Here is a 19,915-nt window from a genome sequence, read left to right on the forward strand (position 1 = left end):
CATTCATCCAAAGTATACCAAAGATTTTATAGGCATACCTAAAATAACTATAAATGTTTTGTTTTAGGTATTACATGGAAATTCTTCAACAGGAATATGGCAGTGCAGCTACCATAAACTTGGGATTGTTCCAAGGGGAGAGTTCCTACACAGAAGACCAGACGGATGATGCTGTCAATGAAGTCCAGGACATTGGTGCTGATTACGACGTGTTTGATGAGGAGCAGGTACAGCACGTGGTAGCTACACCTTTCAGAGGTGTCATACGCCCTTACCTAAGCCTGATATCAGACTAGTGTATATAGTAATGTACTGTAGGTATGACGTTGCAACACTGTTTGTAATGCTTTAAAGTTACAGGTGACAGTGAAGGTTGCTCATTATTTGTTGTTCTAGCTATATCAATAGTTGTCTAATGGAAGCCTAGTCTAAGCTACTTCCAGCTATTTTATTAGAAATAAATCAAATGACCAATATATTCACACAGCTAAATATAATAAAGTTCTGCTGAGTCCAATATATTTTCATGGGTGTGATGAAGACCACTCAGAATGCTTCAAAATGTCTTCAAACTATATGTTTTGGTATTTTATTTGCCTGGAAGACCTCTAATGGCAGAAATGCTGTGAATGTACAACTCATCCAAAAATATCTGCAAGTCCTCCAAAAGATGTATTCGGACGTTTGGGTAAATAAACAGGAGCATGTTTGGTTAGTTAGCTTAGAAATAAAAAAAATAGAAAGATGAGATACAGTAACATGCTACAGGTTTGAGCATTAAATAGTGTTACTATATCCCCCTCTGTTGGACAGAGCTAGGCTAGGTTTGCTCCTGTTTTGCAAAAGTTGCAAAGTGCATGGGAACACCTCTGATCTTGAATTGGATAAGCTGAAGAAAATGGATGGAATGATGTTTTTCATAGCTTTGTGCCTCATTTCTGCACATTTTCACTGTTAACCAGGTGGTTACCTTTGACATGTGGCCCGCCAATGTGGCTGGAGTCAAGGAAGTCCAGAACGTGACTGTGAGCAGCAGCTGTTCTGACGCACTCTGTAGTAGCGCCTTCTTCAGCCTCGGCTATGGACGTGCCATGACTGGTAATGTGAAAAACACTGAGTAAACTTGGATTTGGTAGCCACAAAAAAACTTGCATATCTTGGTCCAATTTGATGGAACCCCAAAATACACGTTGTTTCTTCATCTTTGCCTCGTTTAGCACCGATCGCAGTCAGCGCTTCAGCAGCTGAGGTAGAAACAGCCTTGAACGGCCTGTGGTCCATCAAACCCGACACAGTCATGGTCACCAAACAACAAAGCAGCGAAGGGTCTCACTTTATAGTCACTTTCAATTCTGACAGAGGTATGAAGAACCAAAGTGAGGCGGATGCATAAAATAATTAAAAAGAGTAAGCTTGTGTTGAGCTTTGCAACTGACTTTCTGTTGGGTGTTAAATTTGTGCGTTTTGCTCTCTTGGCTTGTAGGTGACTTTGAACCTCTTCACTTTGAGGTTTTTGGTTCGGACACCAACATCACTGTTGCTGAGGTTACCAAGGGGAGGGGCAACATGAAAACCTTCACTCTGCTCTGGGGAGGAATCCCTACAAAGCCCATCCCCTTCAATGCATCCAAATCTGAGGTCTGTATTGTAAAAAAAAAAAAAAAGAGTCCAGTGACCGTCTCAAGTTTAGCTTTTTTTTTTTTTCTTGTCATATTATTCACAGACTGATTAGGATGAAGATTGTTGCTGAAAATAACTATCAAAGATCCTGCAAAAACTGAATTTTTACAGTTTTGTTAAAGGTGTGATGTCTTGAGGTAACTAATGCCCAGCTTGTGTGAACAGGTTCAGTCGGCTCTGGAAGACCTGATGAAAGCAGAGTGTCCGGGGGAGATCTTGAGTTTTGAAGGCACTGATGTGAAATACTTCAAAGACTTTGAAAATGACAATTCGCAGGTTTGTGGGGACAAATAAAAATACTAAAACAGAAAAGAAATGTCTGTAAGTCTGAAACAGAAAACTGTGAGAAATGATTTCTTAAATTTTTAGAGAATTTGATTGTGGATTCTCAGTTTTCTGCTTTTTTCCATTCATCAGTTCAATATTGCAAACGAAGGGACGCCTGTAGATCACTCTGGATTCTGTGGCCGGTGGTCGCTGAAGAACGCCGAGATCCTTTTCAAGGACAGCTACACAACAGAGTCTGGAGATACATATGGACCGGTTTCATTGGACAAGCACCCAATGGTAAAATCAATCATTTATGTATTTATTGTTAATGGCATTGTGCAGCTACCTTTTTCACAAATATTCATTTAATTTTCTTCCAGCTTTGCTTTGCATACAAGGGAATGTTGAAAGATGAAGTTGGAATGAGGTTCACTTACCAGGACAGCAAAGGCAAAACGCTAACACTCACAACAAAGATCAACACTATCTTCAACAAGGGCTCCAAGTCAGTGCTAAGTCCTAAAAGTGCTTTTGATTTATCCAAAATGTGCAAAGATACTAATTACATATCGGTGCAGCGTGTAAATAAGATATTTTCTTCACAGATGGAGTTACAAATGCATGAATCTGCAAAGTTCTCTGCAGACACAATACATTGGGAGCAGATACAGTCTGCTGGAGTTCTACCTGTACAAGGATACTTCTGGTGAAGATTTCTACATAGATGTCGTTCATATTGGAAAGATGGCCACTGCAATTGATGAAAATGGTACAGAGTTGGATAGTACTTATTGTTTAATTGTACAGACAGTATTCAAATATCTTAATATTCTGCTTTATGTTGTTACATATTTCTATCCTACCGTTTTGCAGAATACCTTTAAATGTATAACTTTGATGCCTGTACAGGGAGTCTTAAACACTTGTTTTCTCCCTAATTAAATATTGATAAACTTAATTTTCCTCATTTTTTATTGCACAGCTGTTCCTAACAAGAGGAGGCCCGCTCCTTTTGAGGATTCTGGTCGGTCCTTCGAGTTGATCTCCGTCAGCAAACATGCATCATCTGCTTCACGGATCAGCTATGAGATCAAAGCCACACCTCTAGACTGTGCATTTGATTTTCCACTGCTAGGCGTTGGCTTCCTGCAGGTAGGATTTAGATGTGTTAATTTAGATGTGTAAAATAGAAATATTGAATAAGAAGTCATTAGATTTCTGGAAATCACAAATGTAACGTCGGTTCAGTTCAGGTTGGCTTCGTTGTTAAAAGTCAGCAGACTAGACTAGAAGACTAGAAGCTTAGGTTTAGCAAGCTAACCTATATTCTTAATGCAACTGGGAAATTTTCAGGCCTTTTATTGTGGCTATCAAGGCAAAGATTTTGATTTCTGACTTCTTGTTATTGTTCAAAAAAGGAGATAAATCTAAACTACATTTTCACCAAGTATTAGTTATCTGATGCACTTTGGCAAATGTCTTTTTGACTCTGCGCTTAGACTTTTTACCTGCATCCAAACAATGCCTGTTAAGATGTGATTGCTTAATAGAAACTATGCTACAAACAGAAAACCAAAAAGCACAGGTTATATACATCATGTCTTGTCCCTGTCCTACAATGCTGTACATATCCAAGTGCAGAATCTGAATTTGTTTTCTTGGTCTGCAAATAATGAGAACAATTTTTGGCTGTTGAAATCCTAACTTTTTGTTAAAAAAATATATATATATATATATATATATATATATTGTGTTGCTAAAATTAAACGGGAGAAGAAGGGGCTTTCCCAGTCACGCCAGTACTGTGGGATCTTATTGGAGTAACCGTATGAGTTTAGGCTTGTTGGCTTGTGTTTCTTGGAAAACAAATCCACACAAAGAAAGGACAGAGGCTAAAAGTTAAGCCTGCATTCCTGTGCTATTGTGTTACGGTGTCTACGGATTGTCTCAATAAAACAAACCAAAAGATGATAAAGGAAGAGTGAGTAGATATAAAGTTTCAAAATTGCCTCAGTAACAGTATTTTGAAACCAGATGTCCTGCTTAAGAGATCAGTGTTGCCTCAGCAATGTGAATGAAAGCAGTAGAAATGTACAGTGACCTGCAGCCACGCGTGCGATATAAGTTACAGTACAGAGAGGCACCTTAATGATCCTGTATGCGTGTCATGCCTCCACCTGCTCTACAGTCATTATTTGGCTAACAAATTAAAGCAGAAGCAGCACCAAAGCATAATGTCAGCTATTTCAGTTAAAGCTGACATTAATCTTTGCGCAGTTTATGTGGGTTTTCTGCTTCATGTTGTTTTAACAGGTGTTCTTTTCCCATTTAAAATCCAGCTTGTAGAACCACATTTAGTATCAATAAGATGAAGGGTTCACATTTGACTGTTATACAGAATAGTTCATGATTACCTCAAAGACTGCATGGCGCCCAGTCCTGTGGCTGCAAAACATGATCCCAAATCATCACCCCTCCACCAGTGTGCTTGAGAATTGGTATGGGGTGTTTGTACCCATCCAAAGAAGCCATACTTGTTCAGTCTTTTTTTAATAGTACTGCCATGACATTTAATATTTACCATGCCAACTGAGGTGTACTTCTTGGTTTTACTTTTTTTAATACTTTTCTAAGCACTGCACAGTCGAACTGTGGTTTGAATTTCAATTCAATTCAATTTTATTTATATAGCGCCAAATCACAACAAAACTCGCCTCAAGGCGCTTCATAGATACAGAGAAAAGAGGGGCGGGGCCATCTGCTGCGACCGGTTGGGGTGAGAGAAGGAAAACAGGATAAAGACATGCTGTGGAAGAGAGACAGAGGTTAATAACAGATATGATTCAATGCAGAGAGGTCTGTTAACACATAGTGAGTGAGAAAGGTGACTGGAATGGAAAAACTCAATGCATCATGGGAATCCCCGCAGCCTACATCTATTGCAGCATAACTAAGGGAGGATTCAGGGTTACCTGGTCCAGTCCTAACTATATGCTTTAGCAAAAAGGAAAGTTTTAAGCCTAATCTTGAAAGTAGAGATAGTGTCTGTCTCCCGAATCCAATTTGAATTTGGGAAGATTTTGGAATTGTGTTAACACGTACCTGAATGCCACAGACTGACAAAACCTTTAAGATGAGATAAGATAAGATAAGAAGAACTTTATTTATCCTGAGGGAAATTCTTTCGTCATAAATATACAGAGGAGGTCACACTTGTTGATGATCAGTTAATCAATGGATTTGATTAGCAGCATCTGGATGCTACTTACTATCTTATTTCCTTTGAAAACAGTGAGTGAAATTCTTGTGACAGGATGTATTTACAGAATAAAGCTAGTTTACGCTGCTCATTAACATAAGTAAAGTAAATGCAGAAAAGTTAAAAAACAGCATACATCATATTGGCATTTGAACCAAACATACAATATAATGAGCACAACATCCAGAGAGTCCTTTAAACACTGTCCCACTGTCCCACAATGAGCTTAAAGTGAGTTCACTAATGATCCATTTTATGTTGATAAAAAAGGCCTTAAACCTGGCACACACTTTACAACCAGGATTAAGGTTGTAATCCTGTGATATCAACACAAATTGAAATGTGTTGATATTTTTTCTCTCCACTGTCTTTTGAAGATGTCCAACAACAGTGAGGACGCGGCTGAGTTTAAAGAAGGAGCTACCACAGTGACCATCGCCCGCCCTCACCGAGCCTCCCCTCCTCTGAACGGCACTTTTGATGCGATGATTTACGGTGGTCAAGCTGAAGGTAGCGCTGACAGACATTAGTAGAATTTGCATTGTAACAGCTGCCTTGCCTGCATCTGCGGTGTTCCACAGATAGGATTATCCAAATGGTTCAATTCTGTGTGACCTATAACTAATTACTGACTTCCACGCTACTCGTATGCCATTGTTGCCATTGTGAAGGATGACAGGTTGACATTAATCCAAAGTAAATGCACAAAAGCTCTTTTTAAAAGTTTACAAAGCTTCTGAAGGCTCAAAGAGAAAGAAACAGGGAGCTGAAGCTTCAGGTAGTGTTAGCTCTGTAACGTTATGTCTGCGTCTCTGAGGTTCACAGATGAAAAACTAATGACTTATGGTGTTTATTCTTAGATTAACGTTAGATTAAAAACATAGCACTCTAGAATCAATACATCTGCTATAGCTTCAGTTATTACTTTACCACTTTTCCACTTTGAATTCTGCTTTGAGTGTTTCTGTGATATATAAAATAGTGAAGTACTGCAGCTTCATGAGGGGAAACCTAATAGATGTGGTACAAATATCATTCATTTTGGGATATCTTTACACGGCTATCATTAAAAATGACAAAACAAGTCCTTGTTTTTAGGTTTATCTGTGGACATCAGTGAGGAGGACCTGAAGTATGCCCTAGAGGGAATTGCAGGGATGGGCCAGGTCACCGTCCAAAAGTCTGGAACCTGCAGACGTCCCCAGTGGAGCGTTAAGTGGCTCACAAAGCCAGGAGAGCAACCTTTGATCCAGGTCTGACTGCACCGCTTCCTGTTGTGTTTGTGTTCCTTTATGTCTTTGCTCTTTTACCGTTTCTCTATTAAAATGTAAATTTCATTTCCCATCAAATGTATACGTTTGATAGGAAAGGCTACTTTTTCTCTAATAAAGAAAACCGCATGAAAGACCAAAACTGCCAAAATCGAGAATAAATAGAAATAAATGAAGATCTCCATCAATAACATAGTATTAAAAATGAATGTAGACTTTGTGTATAGTGACTTTTTTCTGCTAGATTAGCTAACAGCTTCATTTCTGTAATGATCTCCTGACTCAAAGCAGTCATGTGCTCTGTGACCCCAAAACACTGAATTACAGTCTGCTCATTTGCATTTTTTAAAGCAGAAAATGCATAAATAAATACAATTTGTGGAATATGCTACAGAAAATTAAATAAAAAGAAATGAACACCATATTAGCTAAATGAGGCGCTAATAGAAGTAAAAATTAATGAATGATAAAATGTTAATAAATATTAATTTATGTCACAGTTTTAAAATTTTAAACTTAGTATATTTCATTATTACATTTTATATTTTCTGGTGCATTCACTGACGTGACTTTTTGATTTTGGCATTTTTCTATAAATGTTGCTTAAAATTACTATTGTGATACAACATTAGATACCTGGAAATATCCATATTAGTAACAAAAGCTTCAATGACATGAATCCGTCATAACAACATGTACATAAAAGGTATAAACATACATCATACATTGTGATTTTCACTCGCTACAGTTCGATTACTCGTCAGTTGTCGGGGAAAATGTCATTATTTCGGCCACGGAAACACGAAAGGGAGGTCTGTGGATTCGAAGCCTGACAGGAGACTTTTTCCGAGTGTGGGAAAACAAACCACAGGTACGTCTGCGAATCAAAAAGCCTCCAGGCCAGGTGGTTTTAAGTTTCAAGTTATGTGTGTCCAACCGTCTGCTATAGCTACAGCTAATCTGTTAATGTGTTTTTGTTAGCGTGCATCCTGTAGAGCAAGTTTTGTTTTTTCTGTTTGCATAAAGCTGATGTATTGTTATATTCCGTGACTGCAGGCAGCATGTTTGACAGCAGTCTTTAATAACTGTCTCGTTATGACCGCTTGCAGGTGGAGGTTCAAATCAACGGCATCCCATCAAAGTGTTCTGGTGACTGCGGCTTTATATGGTCCGAAAAGAAAACTCCAGTCGTGACAGGAATCAGCCCTTCGCAAGGTGTTCAGTTCATCACCAAGTTACTGTTACCTGCTGTACTTTGTAACTTTAGTTCCTTTGACTCTGATCTCTTTGCACATTTAACTTTAAAAAAAATTAATTTTGTTTTAAAGTAATAAAATAAAAATGATAGTTATGATTAATAAAGAATAAATGAATTATAGAATAGATGCACAGAAATGACACAGTGAGTCAGAACTAATGTGAAGCTTAAAAAGCTGGTGAGTCTGGATTTAAATGCTGTTTGTGATGCAGTTGAACTTATCTGAAAATGGAGACAGTTGTGGAGTTTAGGAGCTCCAGCTTTGAACAAAACACCCACTAGTGAAGGGTTTGTTATCCAAAACTTGTCAATCAACACCAGTTTTTGACAGTATTCGTATAAAGCCTGTTGTCAGTCTCATATTATTTGATCAAGTCCTGGAAGTTTTGTAAATTATGCCGTGTGTTTTTATGCCGTACTGTATGGTGAAGGCAGCTTATATAATTTAATATAATGTTTCAGGTTCTAATGGTCTGGGGACTCTCTTAACTGTCACTGGGACTGGCTTCAGCAGTGAAAATGCTTCCATTATGGTGGGAAAGGCCAGGTGCCACGTTGAAGCAACCACAGGTGAGTAAAGTTATTTTTGAGAAGTGAACATTTTACTCTAGGTTCTCGTTAAGATACTTGTCTCCAGGAGACTAACTATAACGTGGGAAATATATTTCAGCTACCACTCAAGTATGCAGACTTGGCAGCACCAGTGCCGGCACCTACCCAGTGTTAGTAAGCTTCCCCTCTCTGGGCGATTCACGCTTTTCAGACAGCAACTTCCTCTTTACCTACCAGCTCATCGTGTCTTCTTTCGTCCCGCTCTCTGGAAGCGTTGCAGGTACAACCACGATCCTCTATGTGAGCCATGAAACACCTAATTCTGCGAGACAATTATTGTTTTATTTTTTCCTCAGGAGGGACTCTGCTGACAGTGAGAGGCTTTGGCTTCAGCCAGAACGCTACAGTTACTGTTGGCAGTGCAGAGTGCACACTGATTGATTCAACTGACACTGAACTGAAATGCAGAACACCAGCAGTAAGTCCCCACACTGCAAACTCATTTTTATACACAGTGTTTACCTGCAATAGCATGCAAATAAAATAGCTGTCGTGTAGTGTGCTGAGAACGGAGTAAAAAGTACATGAGCAGAAAACAAGAAGATGCAAACTGGAATATCCAGAGTTGGTAGAAATTAGTCAAATAATTTCATATAATTTCATATTTAATTATCCAATCCAACATCCAGATCTGTAGTTACATTGCATTATTTAAAAAAGACTGTAACACTTTTTTAGGTACACTAAGAATCTAAATTTAATGTGAGTACTTGCTGGATCATGCATAGTAATTACAAGACATAATAAAATAAAAACAAATATAAAAAGCTTGAAGCTTTCTTAGGATGTTTTAAAAATGTTTATATATCAGTGATTTTTTTTTTTTTTTTTTTGTTGAAGTTAATCCAGCAATGAGAACTGAAATTTAAACTCGGGCTTTAGCCACTGACGTATTAAGTGACTTACAAAATTTCTTTACGGTCAAGTAAATGCATTGGAGTCGCTATTAACTTGTTCTTTTCACTAATTTTCCTATTAAAACTATTTCAAATGACACTTTGCGTGGCTACTATAATATATATAGCATATGTATCATTGTGTTAATTTTTGTAGTCAGTCAGACGTCACTAACTACTGCAGTCCTTTCTTGTGATGTAGCGTACTGACAAAACTGTTAAATGCATTAACACAACAGAATATTTGAGTAACATTTGTTATAAAGAAATAAGTTCATACTACGTTCACCACCAGGCCATTGGTCATATCAGACAGAGTATGCCCAGAAATGACATAGTTAGTTATATAGTCTTGTCATAATAAAACTTACATAACTTAATGTTATGTAACATTATATTATTTCCCGTCTTTAGCTCTGAATAAGGTACTTACTTTTATTAAAATGCTTATTTCAGGGAGCTGTGGGATCACAGACGGTCACGGTGTTGTTGGGAAACATGAGTCAGACGGCCATCAGCTCCTTCACCTACGATAATAACCTCACCCCACAGATCACAGGCCTGAATCCCCTGACCACCACTGTGATTGGTAAGCAGCTCCTTTTTTATGCTGAATGGAGCTGTTGTGTTTATGCATCAAATAACCTTTAACACAACTATAGAGATTGTATGATTCATTTAAGTAAAGATTAATGAGTTTAATGAGGATGAAGGTGGGTTTTGTCCTTTAAAGGTTACTTTCAGTCCTAACTGTCTGCTTCCCCTTTGTGCTTGAAAAGAAAAGGATTCAGTGTTTCTTCATTGAATTTCAAGCCTCTTCATACACAAAGTAAACCACATATAGGCACAGTGCATTTGTTATTATTCAGTTAGTGCTATGAAAACAGTGAATCCAGAAAATATTGAAGGCTTATGTATTTTTGTCAGTAACTTTTACACAGGACAGGTTACATCACATGAAATGTGTCCTTGAATATATGAACACAATGTATTTTAATGGCAGAGAGAGCCAAAATGTTGACGTGTGCTGTGTGTGCTGTCTGGGCTTTGTTGCTCAGAGCTGGCATGTTTCTGACCTGTCAACAGCAGCTGAAAGCGTGTGTAGAAACCTCAATTGTTATAGTCTTGAGTTGTGTAATGCTGATTTGCAGGTTTACCCAGTTTTAGCCTTTTAAAGCTTTCTTAAGCTTGAGAATCTTGGCTCAGGGGGCTAGCGAGGCTTACCGTCTAATTATACTAAACAACTAGGAAGAAATGACGCTAAAAGAATTTCTATTAATCTGCAGAACAACCCGTGACATTCATGACATACAATGAGAGCCAACGAGGTGACAAGTGCCAGTCATCTTGGCACTTTAATGACAGAGGCTGCTACGTTGGAAAAATGAGTTGGCATACTTGTTTGTCTTTCTTTGTGCAGGCCACCGAGTTCTCACCATCCAAGGTTTGAACCTCGGGCAGCAAGACAATGACAGCATCGTGCTTGTAGGAAGGAGGGAATGTGTCACTGTGCTTTGGACGGAAGCAAACATCACCTGTCTTCTCCCTGTGCTGCCACCTGGCATGCATGAGGTGGACGTACAGGTTGGGAACAATGGCTACCCCCAGACGAGGTACAGCGTCTGTCAAAGATACACTGAGTGATTTGGAAGTACTATCACGGGTTCATCTTTCGCGTGCAAAAATGAAAGACTGTTGAATTGTTTTCTCACGTGTCAGATGGGCCCAGGCGCATTCTGTGAGGGTCAGATACAAACATTGTTTTATATTTGTTTTTTCAGTCAATATACACTGTATAGACTGCGCCAAGGTTCCTGACACTAGAGTTTGATCCCTTCAAAGGAGTAGAAAATAAGTAGGACAACAATAAACAAATAATATGATAATAAATACACAAAAAGTGGAGCATGGTTTATTGCAGACAGAGACAGGATTTGGGGTTGATTTGAAAATGTGATTAAAATCGAATTAAATAAATAAATATCGCTCTCTAGATGTATCTATATCTATCTATGTATATACAGTGGGACTCACGGGAGTTACGTTCTAAAAAATAAACCTGCGATAGGTGAAATCTGCGAAGTAGCCAACTTTATTTTTTACAATTATTGTAGATGTTTTAAGGCTGTAAAACCCCCCACTACACACTCCAGTGTTATAGAATGAAACCAAAGGCACCCGCGGTTGCCTTTGACGGTGCAAAACGTTTCAGTGTTGTGTTTGTTGGGGAGAAGACTTAAAAACATGCAGTACAGCACTTCAGAGTCACACTGCGGGCAATCCAAGATTTATGTAAATTTGCTTAACGCAATTATTTACGAAGCTTAACGCATTCTGTACTGTACAGGAGATATGGCACGAGATTGACTAAAAATGGTCTACAGCCAATCAGGACGCAGAACACAATGCGCTGTAAAAAATAAAAATAAAAATACAACATAAAAAAAGCATGCAAAATTGCGCAAAAATAAATAAATCCGCAAAACAGCGAGTCCGCAAAAGGTGAACCGCGTTATAGCGAGGGACCACTGTACATAGATCATAGACAGATAGATGAATTTATCTAAAAGCAGATATCAAGTTCTGTTAAGTGCATCTTCCCAGTGAAAAGCTTTTGCTACTCAAAAATAGACTCGACTTTCTTGGAATATTTAATAAAGATGAGTAATTTCTTTCTCTACCTGCCCAAAAGATCTTCTCTCCATGAAATGGTGCCATGTATTTGTATTCCCACCATTATTCATGAGGACAATAAAGGAAATTCTTAAGGGTATTTTTTTTTCAGTTAAAATGTACAACAAATGATGTAGAAAACATCATTTGTTGTACATTTTTTCTTTGGAATGATTTTTTGACCCAAATCATTCCAAAGAACTTCTTGGAGCAAATGCTGCCATCTTATTTCAAAGCTTTATCTGAATGATCTTTGATTTCAGTGGTCACCGGGGCATACAAACTGCATGTACAGAATCATTTGTCGAAAAGTGATTAAAAATTTGGTCGAAATTATTCTAAAGTTAGGTTTTAATAAGATGCCATAGATACCAAAACAAATGACACAGTTTAAGATTAATTCTCATAAGTCTATTATTAATGCCTTTACCTTAGCTGGTCTGTTTTTTTGTTTTACAGCAATGGTGTAAACACGACCATTGAGTACATCCTGGAAGTCTACAGCGTCTCGCCGTTGTTCGGTTCTTTGATGGGAGGAACCGAGCTGACCGTTTCTGGCTCTGGGTTCAGCAGCAACGTATCTGACAACACTGTGTCTGTTGGTAAGCAACATGTGATCCAGTTGTAATTATGCCAACCGTGTGTTTTACTAGCAAATATATTTAAGCAATTTATATGAATGGAAGTTAATGATGGTGCAAAAGCTTGCAAATATTTAAAAACGGTGTAACAGAGCTGCATCACTGATCTCCTTCATGTTTTCTGTTTGCGTTGTGACAGGAAACGCTGCTTGTGAAGTGACGGCCGCCTCAGAGAATGAGCTGCAGTGTGTTGTGCAATCAGAGGAGAAGACCCACATCGTTACCAACCAGGGATTTGATCGCGGTAGTTTTATGTTTCTGTGCTTTGTGCAGCTGTCAAACTAAATCTGAGAAGCTGAAGTTGTGTACAACAGAAAGAGGATTAACTTACAGAAAACATACACCTGCGAGGAAGTTGTTGCCTGTAGTCTCTATGCAACTAAAATGCAACTGATTCACAAAGAAATGTCTCAGATTGTGTTAGATATCAGACACTTTAATCCGTGTGTGTGTTTGTTGGTTCTTTGTGTAAGTCTTATTCAACGTAACCATGCGTTTTCCAGTTTATGGGCAGGGAAATGCGTGGAGTCCAGCCTCACTCACCGTATTCATTGGCGACACGGTAATGTGGCGTTGGGAGGCACCAGCCTTTCAGGAAGTTGGGTACCGGGTCTTCAGTGTTTCCAGCCCAAGCGGTACCTCTTATGAAGGAGGACCTTTCACCAGTGGAGAGACCAAAACTGCCCAAGGTAGAACTAGAGTCAGCTGTGCACAGATTTATGAAAAGCTTTTCCCTTCTTTATCTCCAATCACCAAAACAATCCACCATAACTTCAGTGTGTGATTTTGTTAATTAAGTTTGTGTTGCTATGGTTCTTCTTTGTTTCCCTTTAAATATTCAGATATAATCCTCCGGACTCTCATTTAAAGTTTTATTTTATCCCACATTGATCGCTGTGCTTCACCCTGTGTACACTGGACAACTGAAATTGTTTTATTTACTGGATTTAGGAAGTTCAAAACTTTGAATGGAATATTCCCGCCCAAAAAGGAAACAGTATTATAAACAAATAAAACAGTTTCATTTTCAGAAATCATTATAAAAAAGTAATAAACTCTGATTTGTACTTACTCCATGTTGATGATATTAAACTCTGGTTTATTGTTGCTGTGCTGCACACTGTAGCCGCTTGTAAAACATGACCTCATTACGTCTAGATTTCATGAGTTGTATATGAGAATGACTGGACACCTTTCATTTAGTGTATGTATAGAGATGTCATGATAAGCCACACGTGTTGTGCATGAATGAGTGTGCTGTGTTACACCTTTCAACATGCGTGAGCCATACTGAACTAGATAAGCGCACAGCATCATGACTTGATGTGACGTCTTTACAATCTGGGTCTCGTGTCCCTCAGGATTTTTCAGCTACCGTTTCACCGCGCCCGGGGTTTATTACTACAGCAGTGGTTACATAGACAATGCCAACCTCAGACTCCTGCAGGGAGTCGTGAGAGTCCAGAGTCGGGAGGAAAAGAGCAGCGAGGTCTCTGTCCGAGTGAAGGGCATTGAGGCCAGACATGTGGCTGGAAGTAAGTTAATATAAGTGGATAAGAAGTTATGATTGATTTATCCAGTTCTAAGGTAGAATAAAAGGTAATGATCTCTACTTACTACAGGTTCACGTCGTGTCTCCAGAGCAGCGCCACAGTGCATTGCCTCCCCGCAGTGCCAACAGTCCAATCAGACTGATATGCTTTCCCTCAGTACCTCCGCCTGCTCCACTCCCATGGTTTACTCCATTTCTCCCAACCAGGGCTCATACCACAAAGCGATCCAGATCAAGGGCAAAAGCTTCAGTGACGTGGCCTGTGCTAACGAGGTTAGCAGAACTTTTTAAGACTGCATCATTGAATGAATTAAATGTAAAATATCTTCTTTGGTCAGTGATTGTCTTGCATATCCCTTCTTAAAGACCCATGTTATACATCAAAATACAACATTGCTACATAACTTCGTTTTAGGATGCCGGAGAGAATATTCAGTATGACGTAAATGTTTGATATATAATATAGGTCAATAAAAAAACAACAGTACAGGCTGTGGCACTCCCAGAATCTTTTGAATGGCCTGATTAAATCATTCAGCCTTTATTTAATAAAATGTCTGGAACATTAGAGTGGCAGTTCTATTCAGTCATTTCCATGGGATATTTTGTGCTATTCAGAGACAGACTGGATCAAGCATTCTGAGGAAAAGAAACTACAATTAAATTAAATGATTTGTTGATCTGAATCAGTTTGATTTGACAGTTGAGATCTAAAAGTTGAGAACTAAAACTAATGGATAAACAGTAGAAATAGACAGCCATGGATGTGACTTAAAAAGATAAACAGTGGTCAAAAAATGGAAATAAATTGCTAGCTAATAAATTCTTACCTAATAGGCTGTTTAGAAAAGCATGCAGTTGACATTGTTAGCTAAGTGTACCAATAAAACATAGACTGTACATAAACAATGGACTTGGCCACTGTGACTTCACATATTGCTTGGGATACTGAGTGTTTTCACCCAGCCCGTTCTCACCCCCGCAGCATAATATACAGACAATTTATACAGACCCGAGGTGTTCCTGAGGAACGCGAAGCTACGCGCCGGGTTACGGATGAAATCCAGTAGAATGACGCTCCCGCGGTAATACATGTCCCAGCCATGTATTCCAGCCCTAACCCTAACCTTAACCAGCACTTTAATGACGTTAGATAGTGTTTTCCAAAGCGATTTAAGTAAAACAAATGTACATGTGTAGATTCATTCCAACGGTTCTCATGTTTCCTCATTTTTCCAATCTCGTAATATAGGAACGTGTTGGGCACCCGGAAGTGTAATATATCGATGATTTGTCATCGATATTTAGCATAAAATGTTACATTTTGGGAGTGAGAGCATGTTGTTTCACCATTGTCGTGTGCAGAAAAAGCCATTAGTTAATGAGTTTGCCCAGGTTTCTGATGCAAACGAAAAACATTGAACTTCAATCAGCAACTCATCAGGGAAGTATTGGGGGGATTAGACTTCTATATATCCAAAAGTAATTTTGCAACCAGAGCTCTCGCCCCAACCCCTCTCGACACCATAAGATAGAATACAGACACAAGACACTTAAGCATTTGCACAAATAACATTGCTTCATTAAAGCATGCTGGAAAGCTCGGTAGTTAGCTAAGATTTTGAAGAAAGTAGTAATTAAAGATTAAACAAATGAACACTAACATTAGCTAATTGTATATTAAAAACAGTAGTGGTTTAAATGAAGTTGTAAGGATTTTGTGGCTGTAAGACCTTAATGCAATGTACTTAAATTAATAAAACACTTGTGTCACTATAATGAAAGCATTCAAGCACACATGCTTAGTCCTAAACTTCAATTAACACATAGCTAATTTCATTATACCATTTAGAAAAGTCATTTTAATCCTAAATCTCAGTTCTTTGACCAATAAATGTGTTGTCATTAACTGACTCGATTAGCCTTGATATAACTCTTGTTCAGACTTGTTACCCACAGTGGTGTGCTCTGTGTGCTGCAGGTGATGGTGGGAGATCAACCCTGTCAGGTGATCAACAGCTCCCAATCTGAGATTAACTGCCAGCTCAGTCCCAGCAGTGAACTTCCCATTGGCCTTGCTCTCCCTGTGGCCGTCAGAGTCAACAACCTAGGCAGCGCCGTCATCGCTGTGCCAAATGAGCTTGAGCGTCGCTTTGTGGTTCTCCCAGTGGTTGACTCAGTCTCGCCTCCTATTGGAAGCCCCACTGGCCACACTAGGCTCCTCATCCGCGGTTCTGGCTTCTCAGAGGGACTCGTAATTGTAGCCAGCGAGCTCTGTCGCATCCAGTCTCTTAATTACACTTCGATCATCTGCGACACGGCGCCTTCTCAGCCACACATCGGTGATGTCATCTTTTACATGGGCCAAATCCAAAGCGCCTGCCACTCAAACTGCTCCTTCCGCTACTCCTCGTCCGTCACTACCACAGTTACCGGCATTTCCCCGGACAGCATTGATGATGTCACTACTGTGACCATCTCTGGCTCAGGGTTTGGCAGCAGCGTGGATGATGTGGCAGTTTTTGCTGGGTTGACAGAGCTAGAAGTAACCGCTGTGACCGACGGCAAAATCAGCGCAAGAGTCAGCGCTCTGCCTGCAGGTGACCACTCAGTCAAAGTGATTGTGAGAAGCAAAGGCCTCGCTTCTGGTCAGGTCACCCTGAGCAGTAAGGCACAAGCAACCCTGAACCCCAACGTGGGCAGTCTGGCGGGAGGAACGCCACTTATCTTCACAGGAAATGGCTTCGCTCGAGGGAACACAAGCGTGACGGTCGGTAGGAAACCCTGCAAGATTCAGGAGGTGACGCCGGGTCGTCTTATCTGCCTGACGCCTCCTAACACTGTGGGGCTGGTGACCGTCATTTTGCAGGTCTTCTCTGTGCAGTATCCTCCTCTCAGCTTCACCTACTCCACCGCCCACACTCCTGTCATCAGCTCCATCAGCCCCACCACAGGTAACTATGATGACAGAAAGATAACAAGCAGAGGCTAATGCAGTTTTTGCAAGATGATTCAGTGAAATTAAGCAAAACAGAAGAACACAGAAAAAAGTCACTGAAATTTGGAAATTGGTTCAGTCTCATTTACCTTAATTTATCATTATTATTACTGAACAGATAAAATATTATTCCAGCTCATGACATTTACAGATTTATGTGTCATTCGGTACCGTAATATATGTATAAAGCAACAAGTCATATCTCAGATTCTTTATTTATACAGTTTCTTCATCTTCTCTGTTTATTTCCTGCAGGACCGAGCGGGTCCGTCATCACCCTGACAGGTTCAGGCTTCGGCAATGACTCTCAGCTCATCACCATCACCATAAATGGCATCCCTTGCAATGTTTCCACGGTCTCTGACACACAGGTCCAGTTCGCCGCAGGAAGCAATCCAGGGGCGACATACCCAGTCATGCTGCATCACCAGGTCAAAGGTTATGCCCAGTCAGGAGTCGTGTTCACGTATGAACTGACGCTCAGCAGTGTGCAGCCCAGTGAAGGTAAGCAATATTAAAACTCTCTGTTTATCTGCATTTTATTAAATCATGCTTACTGAGGGAAAGAAAAACAAGAAAACACAGACAGACCTAATCGTTAAATAAAAAAATAAAACCAGATCTTTTTTTTTTCTGTAGATGCATAAATCCATATTTACTGGGGCTACTTAATTTGAAGAATATCTAACATTCCTCTTAAACTTTTTTTGTATTGAATATAAAGCAATCAAGTAAACAGAATTAAGAAAACAGAACAAATGATGTCTCCAGGGAGAAAACCTGCTGTCGGGAATAACAATGTTGGATGCATTCAGAATTTTTGTGAGAGTCGCATCTGTCTGACAGTATAGAGTTAATTACATAAAAAAGGAAGAAATAATTATATTTTTCTGATAATTTTTATTATTTTTAAGTTGTTTATAAAAAGGAATCAAATAAAAGAAGAACTGATCATTTAAAAATCTTGTCTCAAAATACTTCACAGTGAAATAAACTGTGCAGCTTTTGTCTTTTTCTTTTATTCTTTCATTTCTTTTGATCCTCTAATCAGTTTTTTATTAGCCTACTAAATTAGTTGTTTCACTTTAATCTGCCGTTCAGGTAGTTTCGGTGGCGGTGCGCTGCTATCCATCCAGGGCTCTGGGTTTGATCCACTCAACTCCACTGTGCAGATCTGTGGGGAGAAATGCCAGGTTCACAGAGAAACATCCACATCCACCCATCTGTACTGCCAGTCTCCACCTCACAACAGTAAGTTTTACCTAAAGCAGATGATCATGCAGATGAAAAAATCTCAATCACTAATATCACTAATAAAATGTGAGTTTTGAAAATGTGCATGCTGTGAAATGCAGCCATGGCATGCACAGCGATTGATTTCTAGGGTTATAAACGTTGCTATTATTACTGCTAAGTAATGCACTGCAGTGTATTTTGAACATTTCTTTCCATTAGTTGGAAAGAAGACACATTACCCCGACAGCACAGTAGTGTATCACACTCTGTGGCTAGTGTTAGGCATTATGTAGCAGAGATGTGGGTTTGCACATTGGGAAGAGGTCATTTCTACGTCGCATGGTGCTGCTTTGCCCATGTTCCACCTCTCTGTGAGCTGCATAGAGAGGGATTCATTAGCTTTAATGTACCTTTCTCATCTAGAACACATTGGGGGTGACGCTTAACTCTGCTTAACCGATGACTGATCTGGGCTAGCCTGTGAATCCTTGCTGGATGCGTGCCCTGGTCACAATTTAAACTCTGGTCTGTTGCTCCAAAAATGAAAATGAACATGATTTTTACAGGAAAACTGATTGCTGATGGTATCCTACTTCACAAAAAATTAAACTAAGATTGTTACAAATTAGAGATTGTGCAGTGTGAAAAGTCTGAGCAGCACTGTTACATTACCAAACAAAAAAGTTCACAACACCTTCACTTCTAAAATCCAGATCCACAGCTTTAATAATATTAATAGCTGCTAAATGCAAACTAGTTAAAAAATATGTCCGTGACAAGCAAGATTTAATTTATTTTACCTTTTAAAGTACCATATGTGTTTTTAGGGACAAAAAAAAAATACTTATTATCACATCAGTAGTTGTCAGTAGCTGGTTTAAGACACCAACTGAATTCCCTAAAGGCCCTAAAGGAGACAGACTGTGCTTACGAGGAATGCTGTCAGCCTTGTCACAGGGCAGAAAACGGTCACATTTGATAAGAAGATAACTTGATATGGATGATGAGAAGATTTTGTTGTTGCGTGATTTGTCTGTCTGTGTGTGTGACTCCGTGTGTGTCCTGTATCCTTGCAGGCACTCAGTCAGAGGTCAGCTGCGTTGTTGCCGTCATTAACCCACATGATGCGGTCAACGTGTCAAACGGCTTCACCTATAGATCTCAGCTGACTCCAGTGATCACTCAGGTTTCTCCTCGCAGAGGCGGCACTGCTGGAGGCACCCGGCTCACAATCACCGGCTCTGGTTTCAGGTACAGCAAAGGAAGAAAACATTTCACTCAATTGAGAGTGCATGGATCACTGATCAAGAATAAGTGCTCAGCCGACAAAAGATATCTGTTTTTGCTTTCACTTTCTCTGCTTGGGAACACGGGGATTACAATCCTGACTAATAGATTACAAATACTGCTTTTTGTTGAGCATGTTTGACACATAATGAACTGTATTAGTGTCTGCACACATATTCATTACCACTAAGGGCCATAATTTTGTTTTTTTACACAGTCATCTGCCATCAGCTCTTTTTAAACAATGTAAAACTCACAAAAACTAGGTGCTGCCCCTCGGCT

General features: G+C 39.4%; 1 protein-coding gene across 1 annotated transcript in view; it reads left to right on the top strand.

Annotated features, from left to right (window-relative positions):
* pkhd1l1.1 (PKHD1 like 1, tandem duplicate 1) overlaps positions 1-19,915 on the top strand; it is a 45,972-nt gene that overhangs the window by 9,001 nt on the left and 17,056 nt on the right. Inside the window, exons 17-43 of the mRNA XM_080862683.1 lie at positions 68-227; positions 963-1,098; positions 1,218-1,361; positions 1,484-1,638; positions 1,846-1,956; positions 2,098-2,247; positions 2,331-2,455; positions 2,556-2,719; positions 2,933-3,102; positions 5,587-5,719; positions 6,308-6,462; positions 7,229-7,351; positions 7,590-7,695; positions 8,201-8,308; positions 8,409-8,570; positions 8,647-8,768; positions 9,703-9,835; positions 10,667-10,859; positions 12,379-12,521; positions 12,700-12,804; positions 13,064-13,249; positions 13,922-14,095; positions 14,183-14,385; positions 16,094-17,066; positions 17,366-17,614; positions 18,212-18,361; positions 19,423-19,597. Of these exons, the coding sequence (XP_080718809.1) occupies positions 68-227; positions 963-1,098; positions 1,218-1,361; positions 1,484-1,638; positions 1,846-1,956; positions 2,098-2,247; positions 2,331-2,455; positions 2,556-2,719; positions 2,933-3,102; positions 5,587-5,719; positions 6,308-6,462; positions 7,229-7,351; positions 7,590-7,695; positions 8,201-8,308; positions 8,409-8,570; positions 8,647-8,768; positions 9,703-9,835; positions 10,667-10,859; positions 12,379-12,521; positions 12,700-12,804; positions 13,064-13,249; positions 13,922-14,095; positions 14,183-14,385; positions 16,094-17,066; positions 17,366-17,614; positions 18,212-18,361; positions 19,423-19,597 (4,908 nt within the window). The remainder of the gene's footprint in view (positions 1-67; positions 228-962; positions 1,099-1,217; positions 1,362-1,483; positions 1,639-1,845; positions 1,957-2,097; positions 2,248-2,330; positions 2,456-2,555; positions 2,720-2,932; positions 3,103-5,586; positions 5,720-6,307; positions 6,463-7,228; positions 7,352-7,589; positions 7,696-8,200; positions 8,309-8,408; positions 8,571-8,646; positions 8,769-9,702; positions 9,836-10,666; positions 10,860-12,378; positions 12,522-12,699; positions 12,805-13,063; positions 13,250-13,921; positions 14,096-14,182; positions 14,386-16,093; positions 17,067-17,365; positions 17,615-18,211; positions 18,362-19,422; positions 19,598-19,915) is intronic.

The sequence above is a fragment of the Rhamphochromis sp. 'chilingali' genome (assembly GCF_963969265.1).
Source record: "Rhamphochromis sp. 'chilingali' genome assembly, chromosome: 17".
Lineage (NCBI taxonomy): Eukaryota > Metazoa > Chordata > Actinopteri > Cichliformes > Cichlidae > Rhamphochromis > Rhamphochromis sp. 'chilingali'.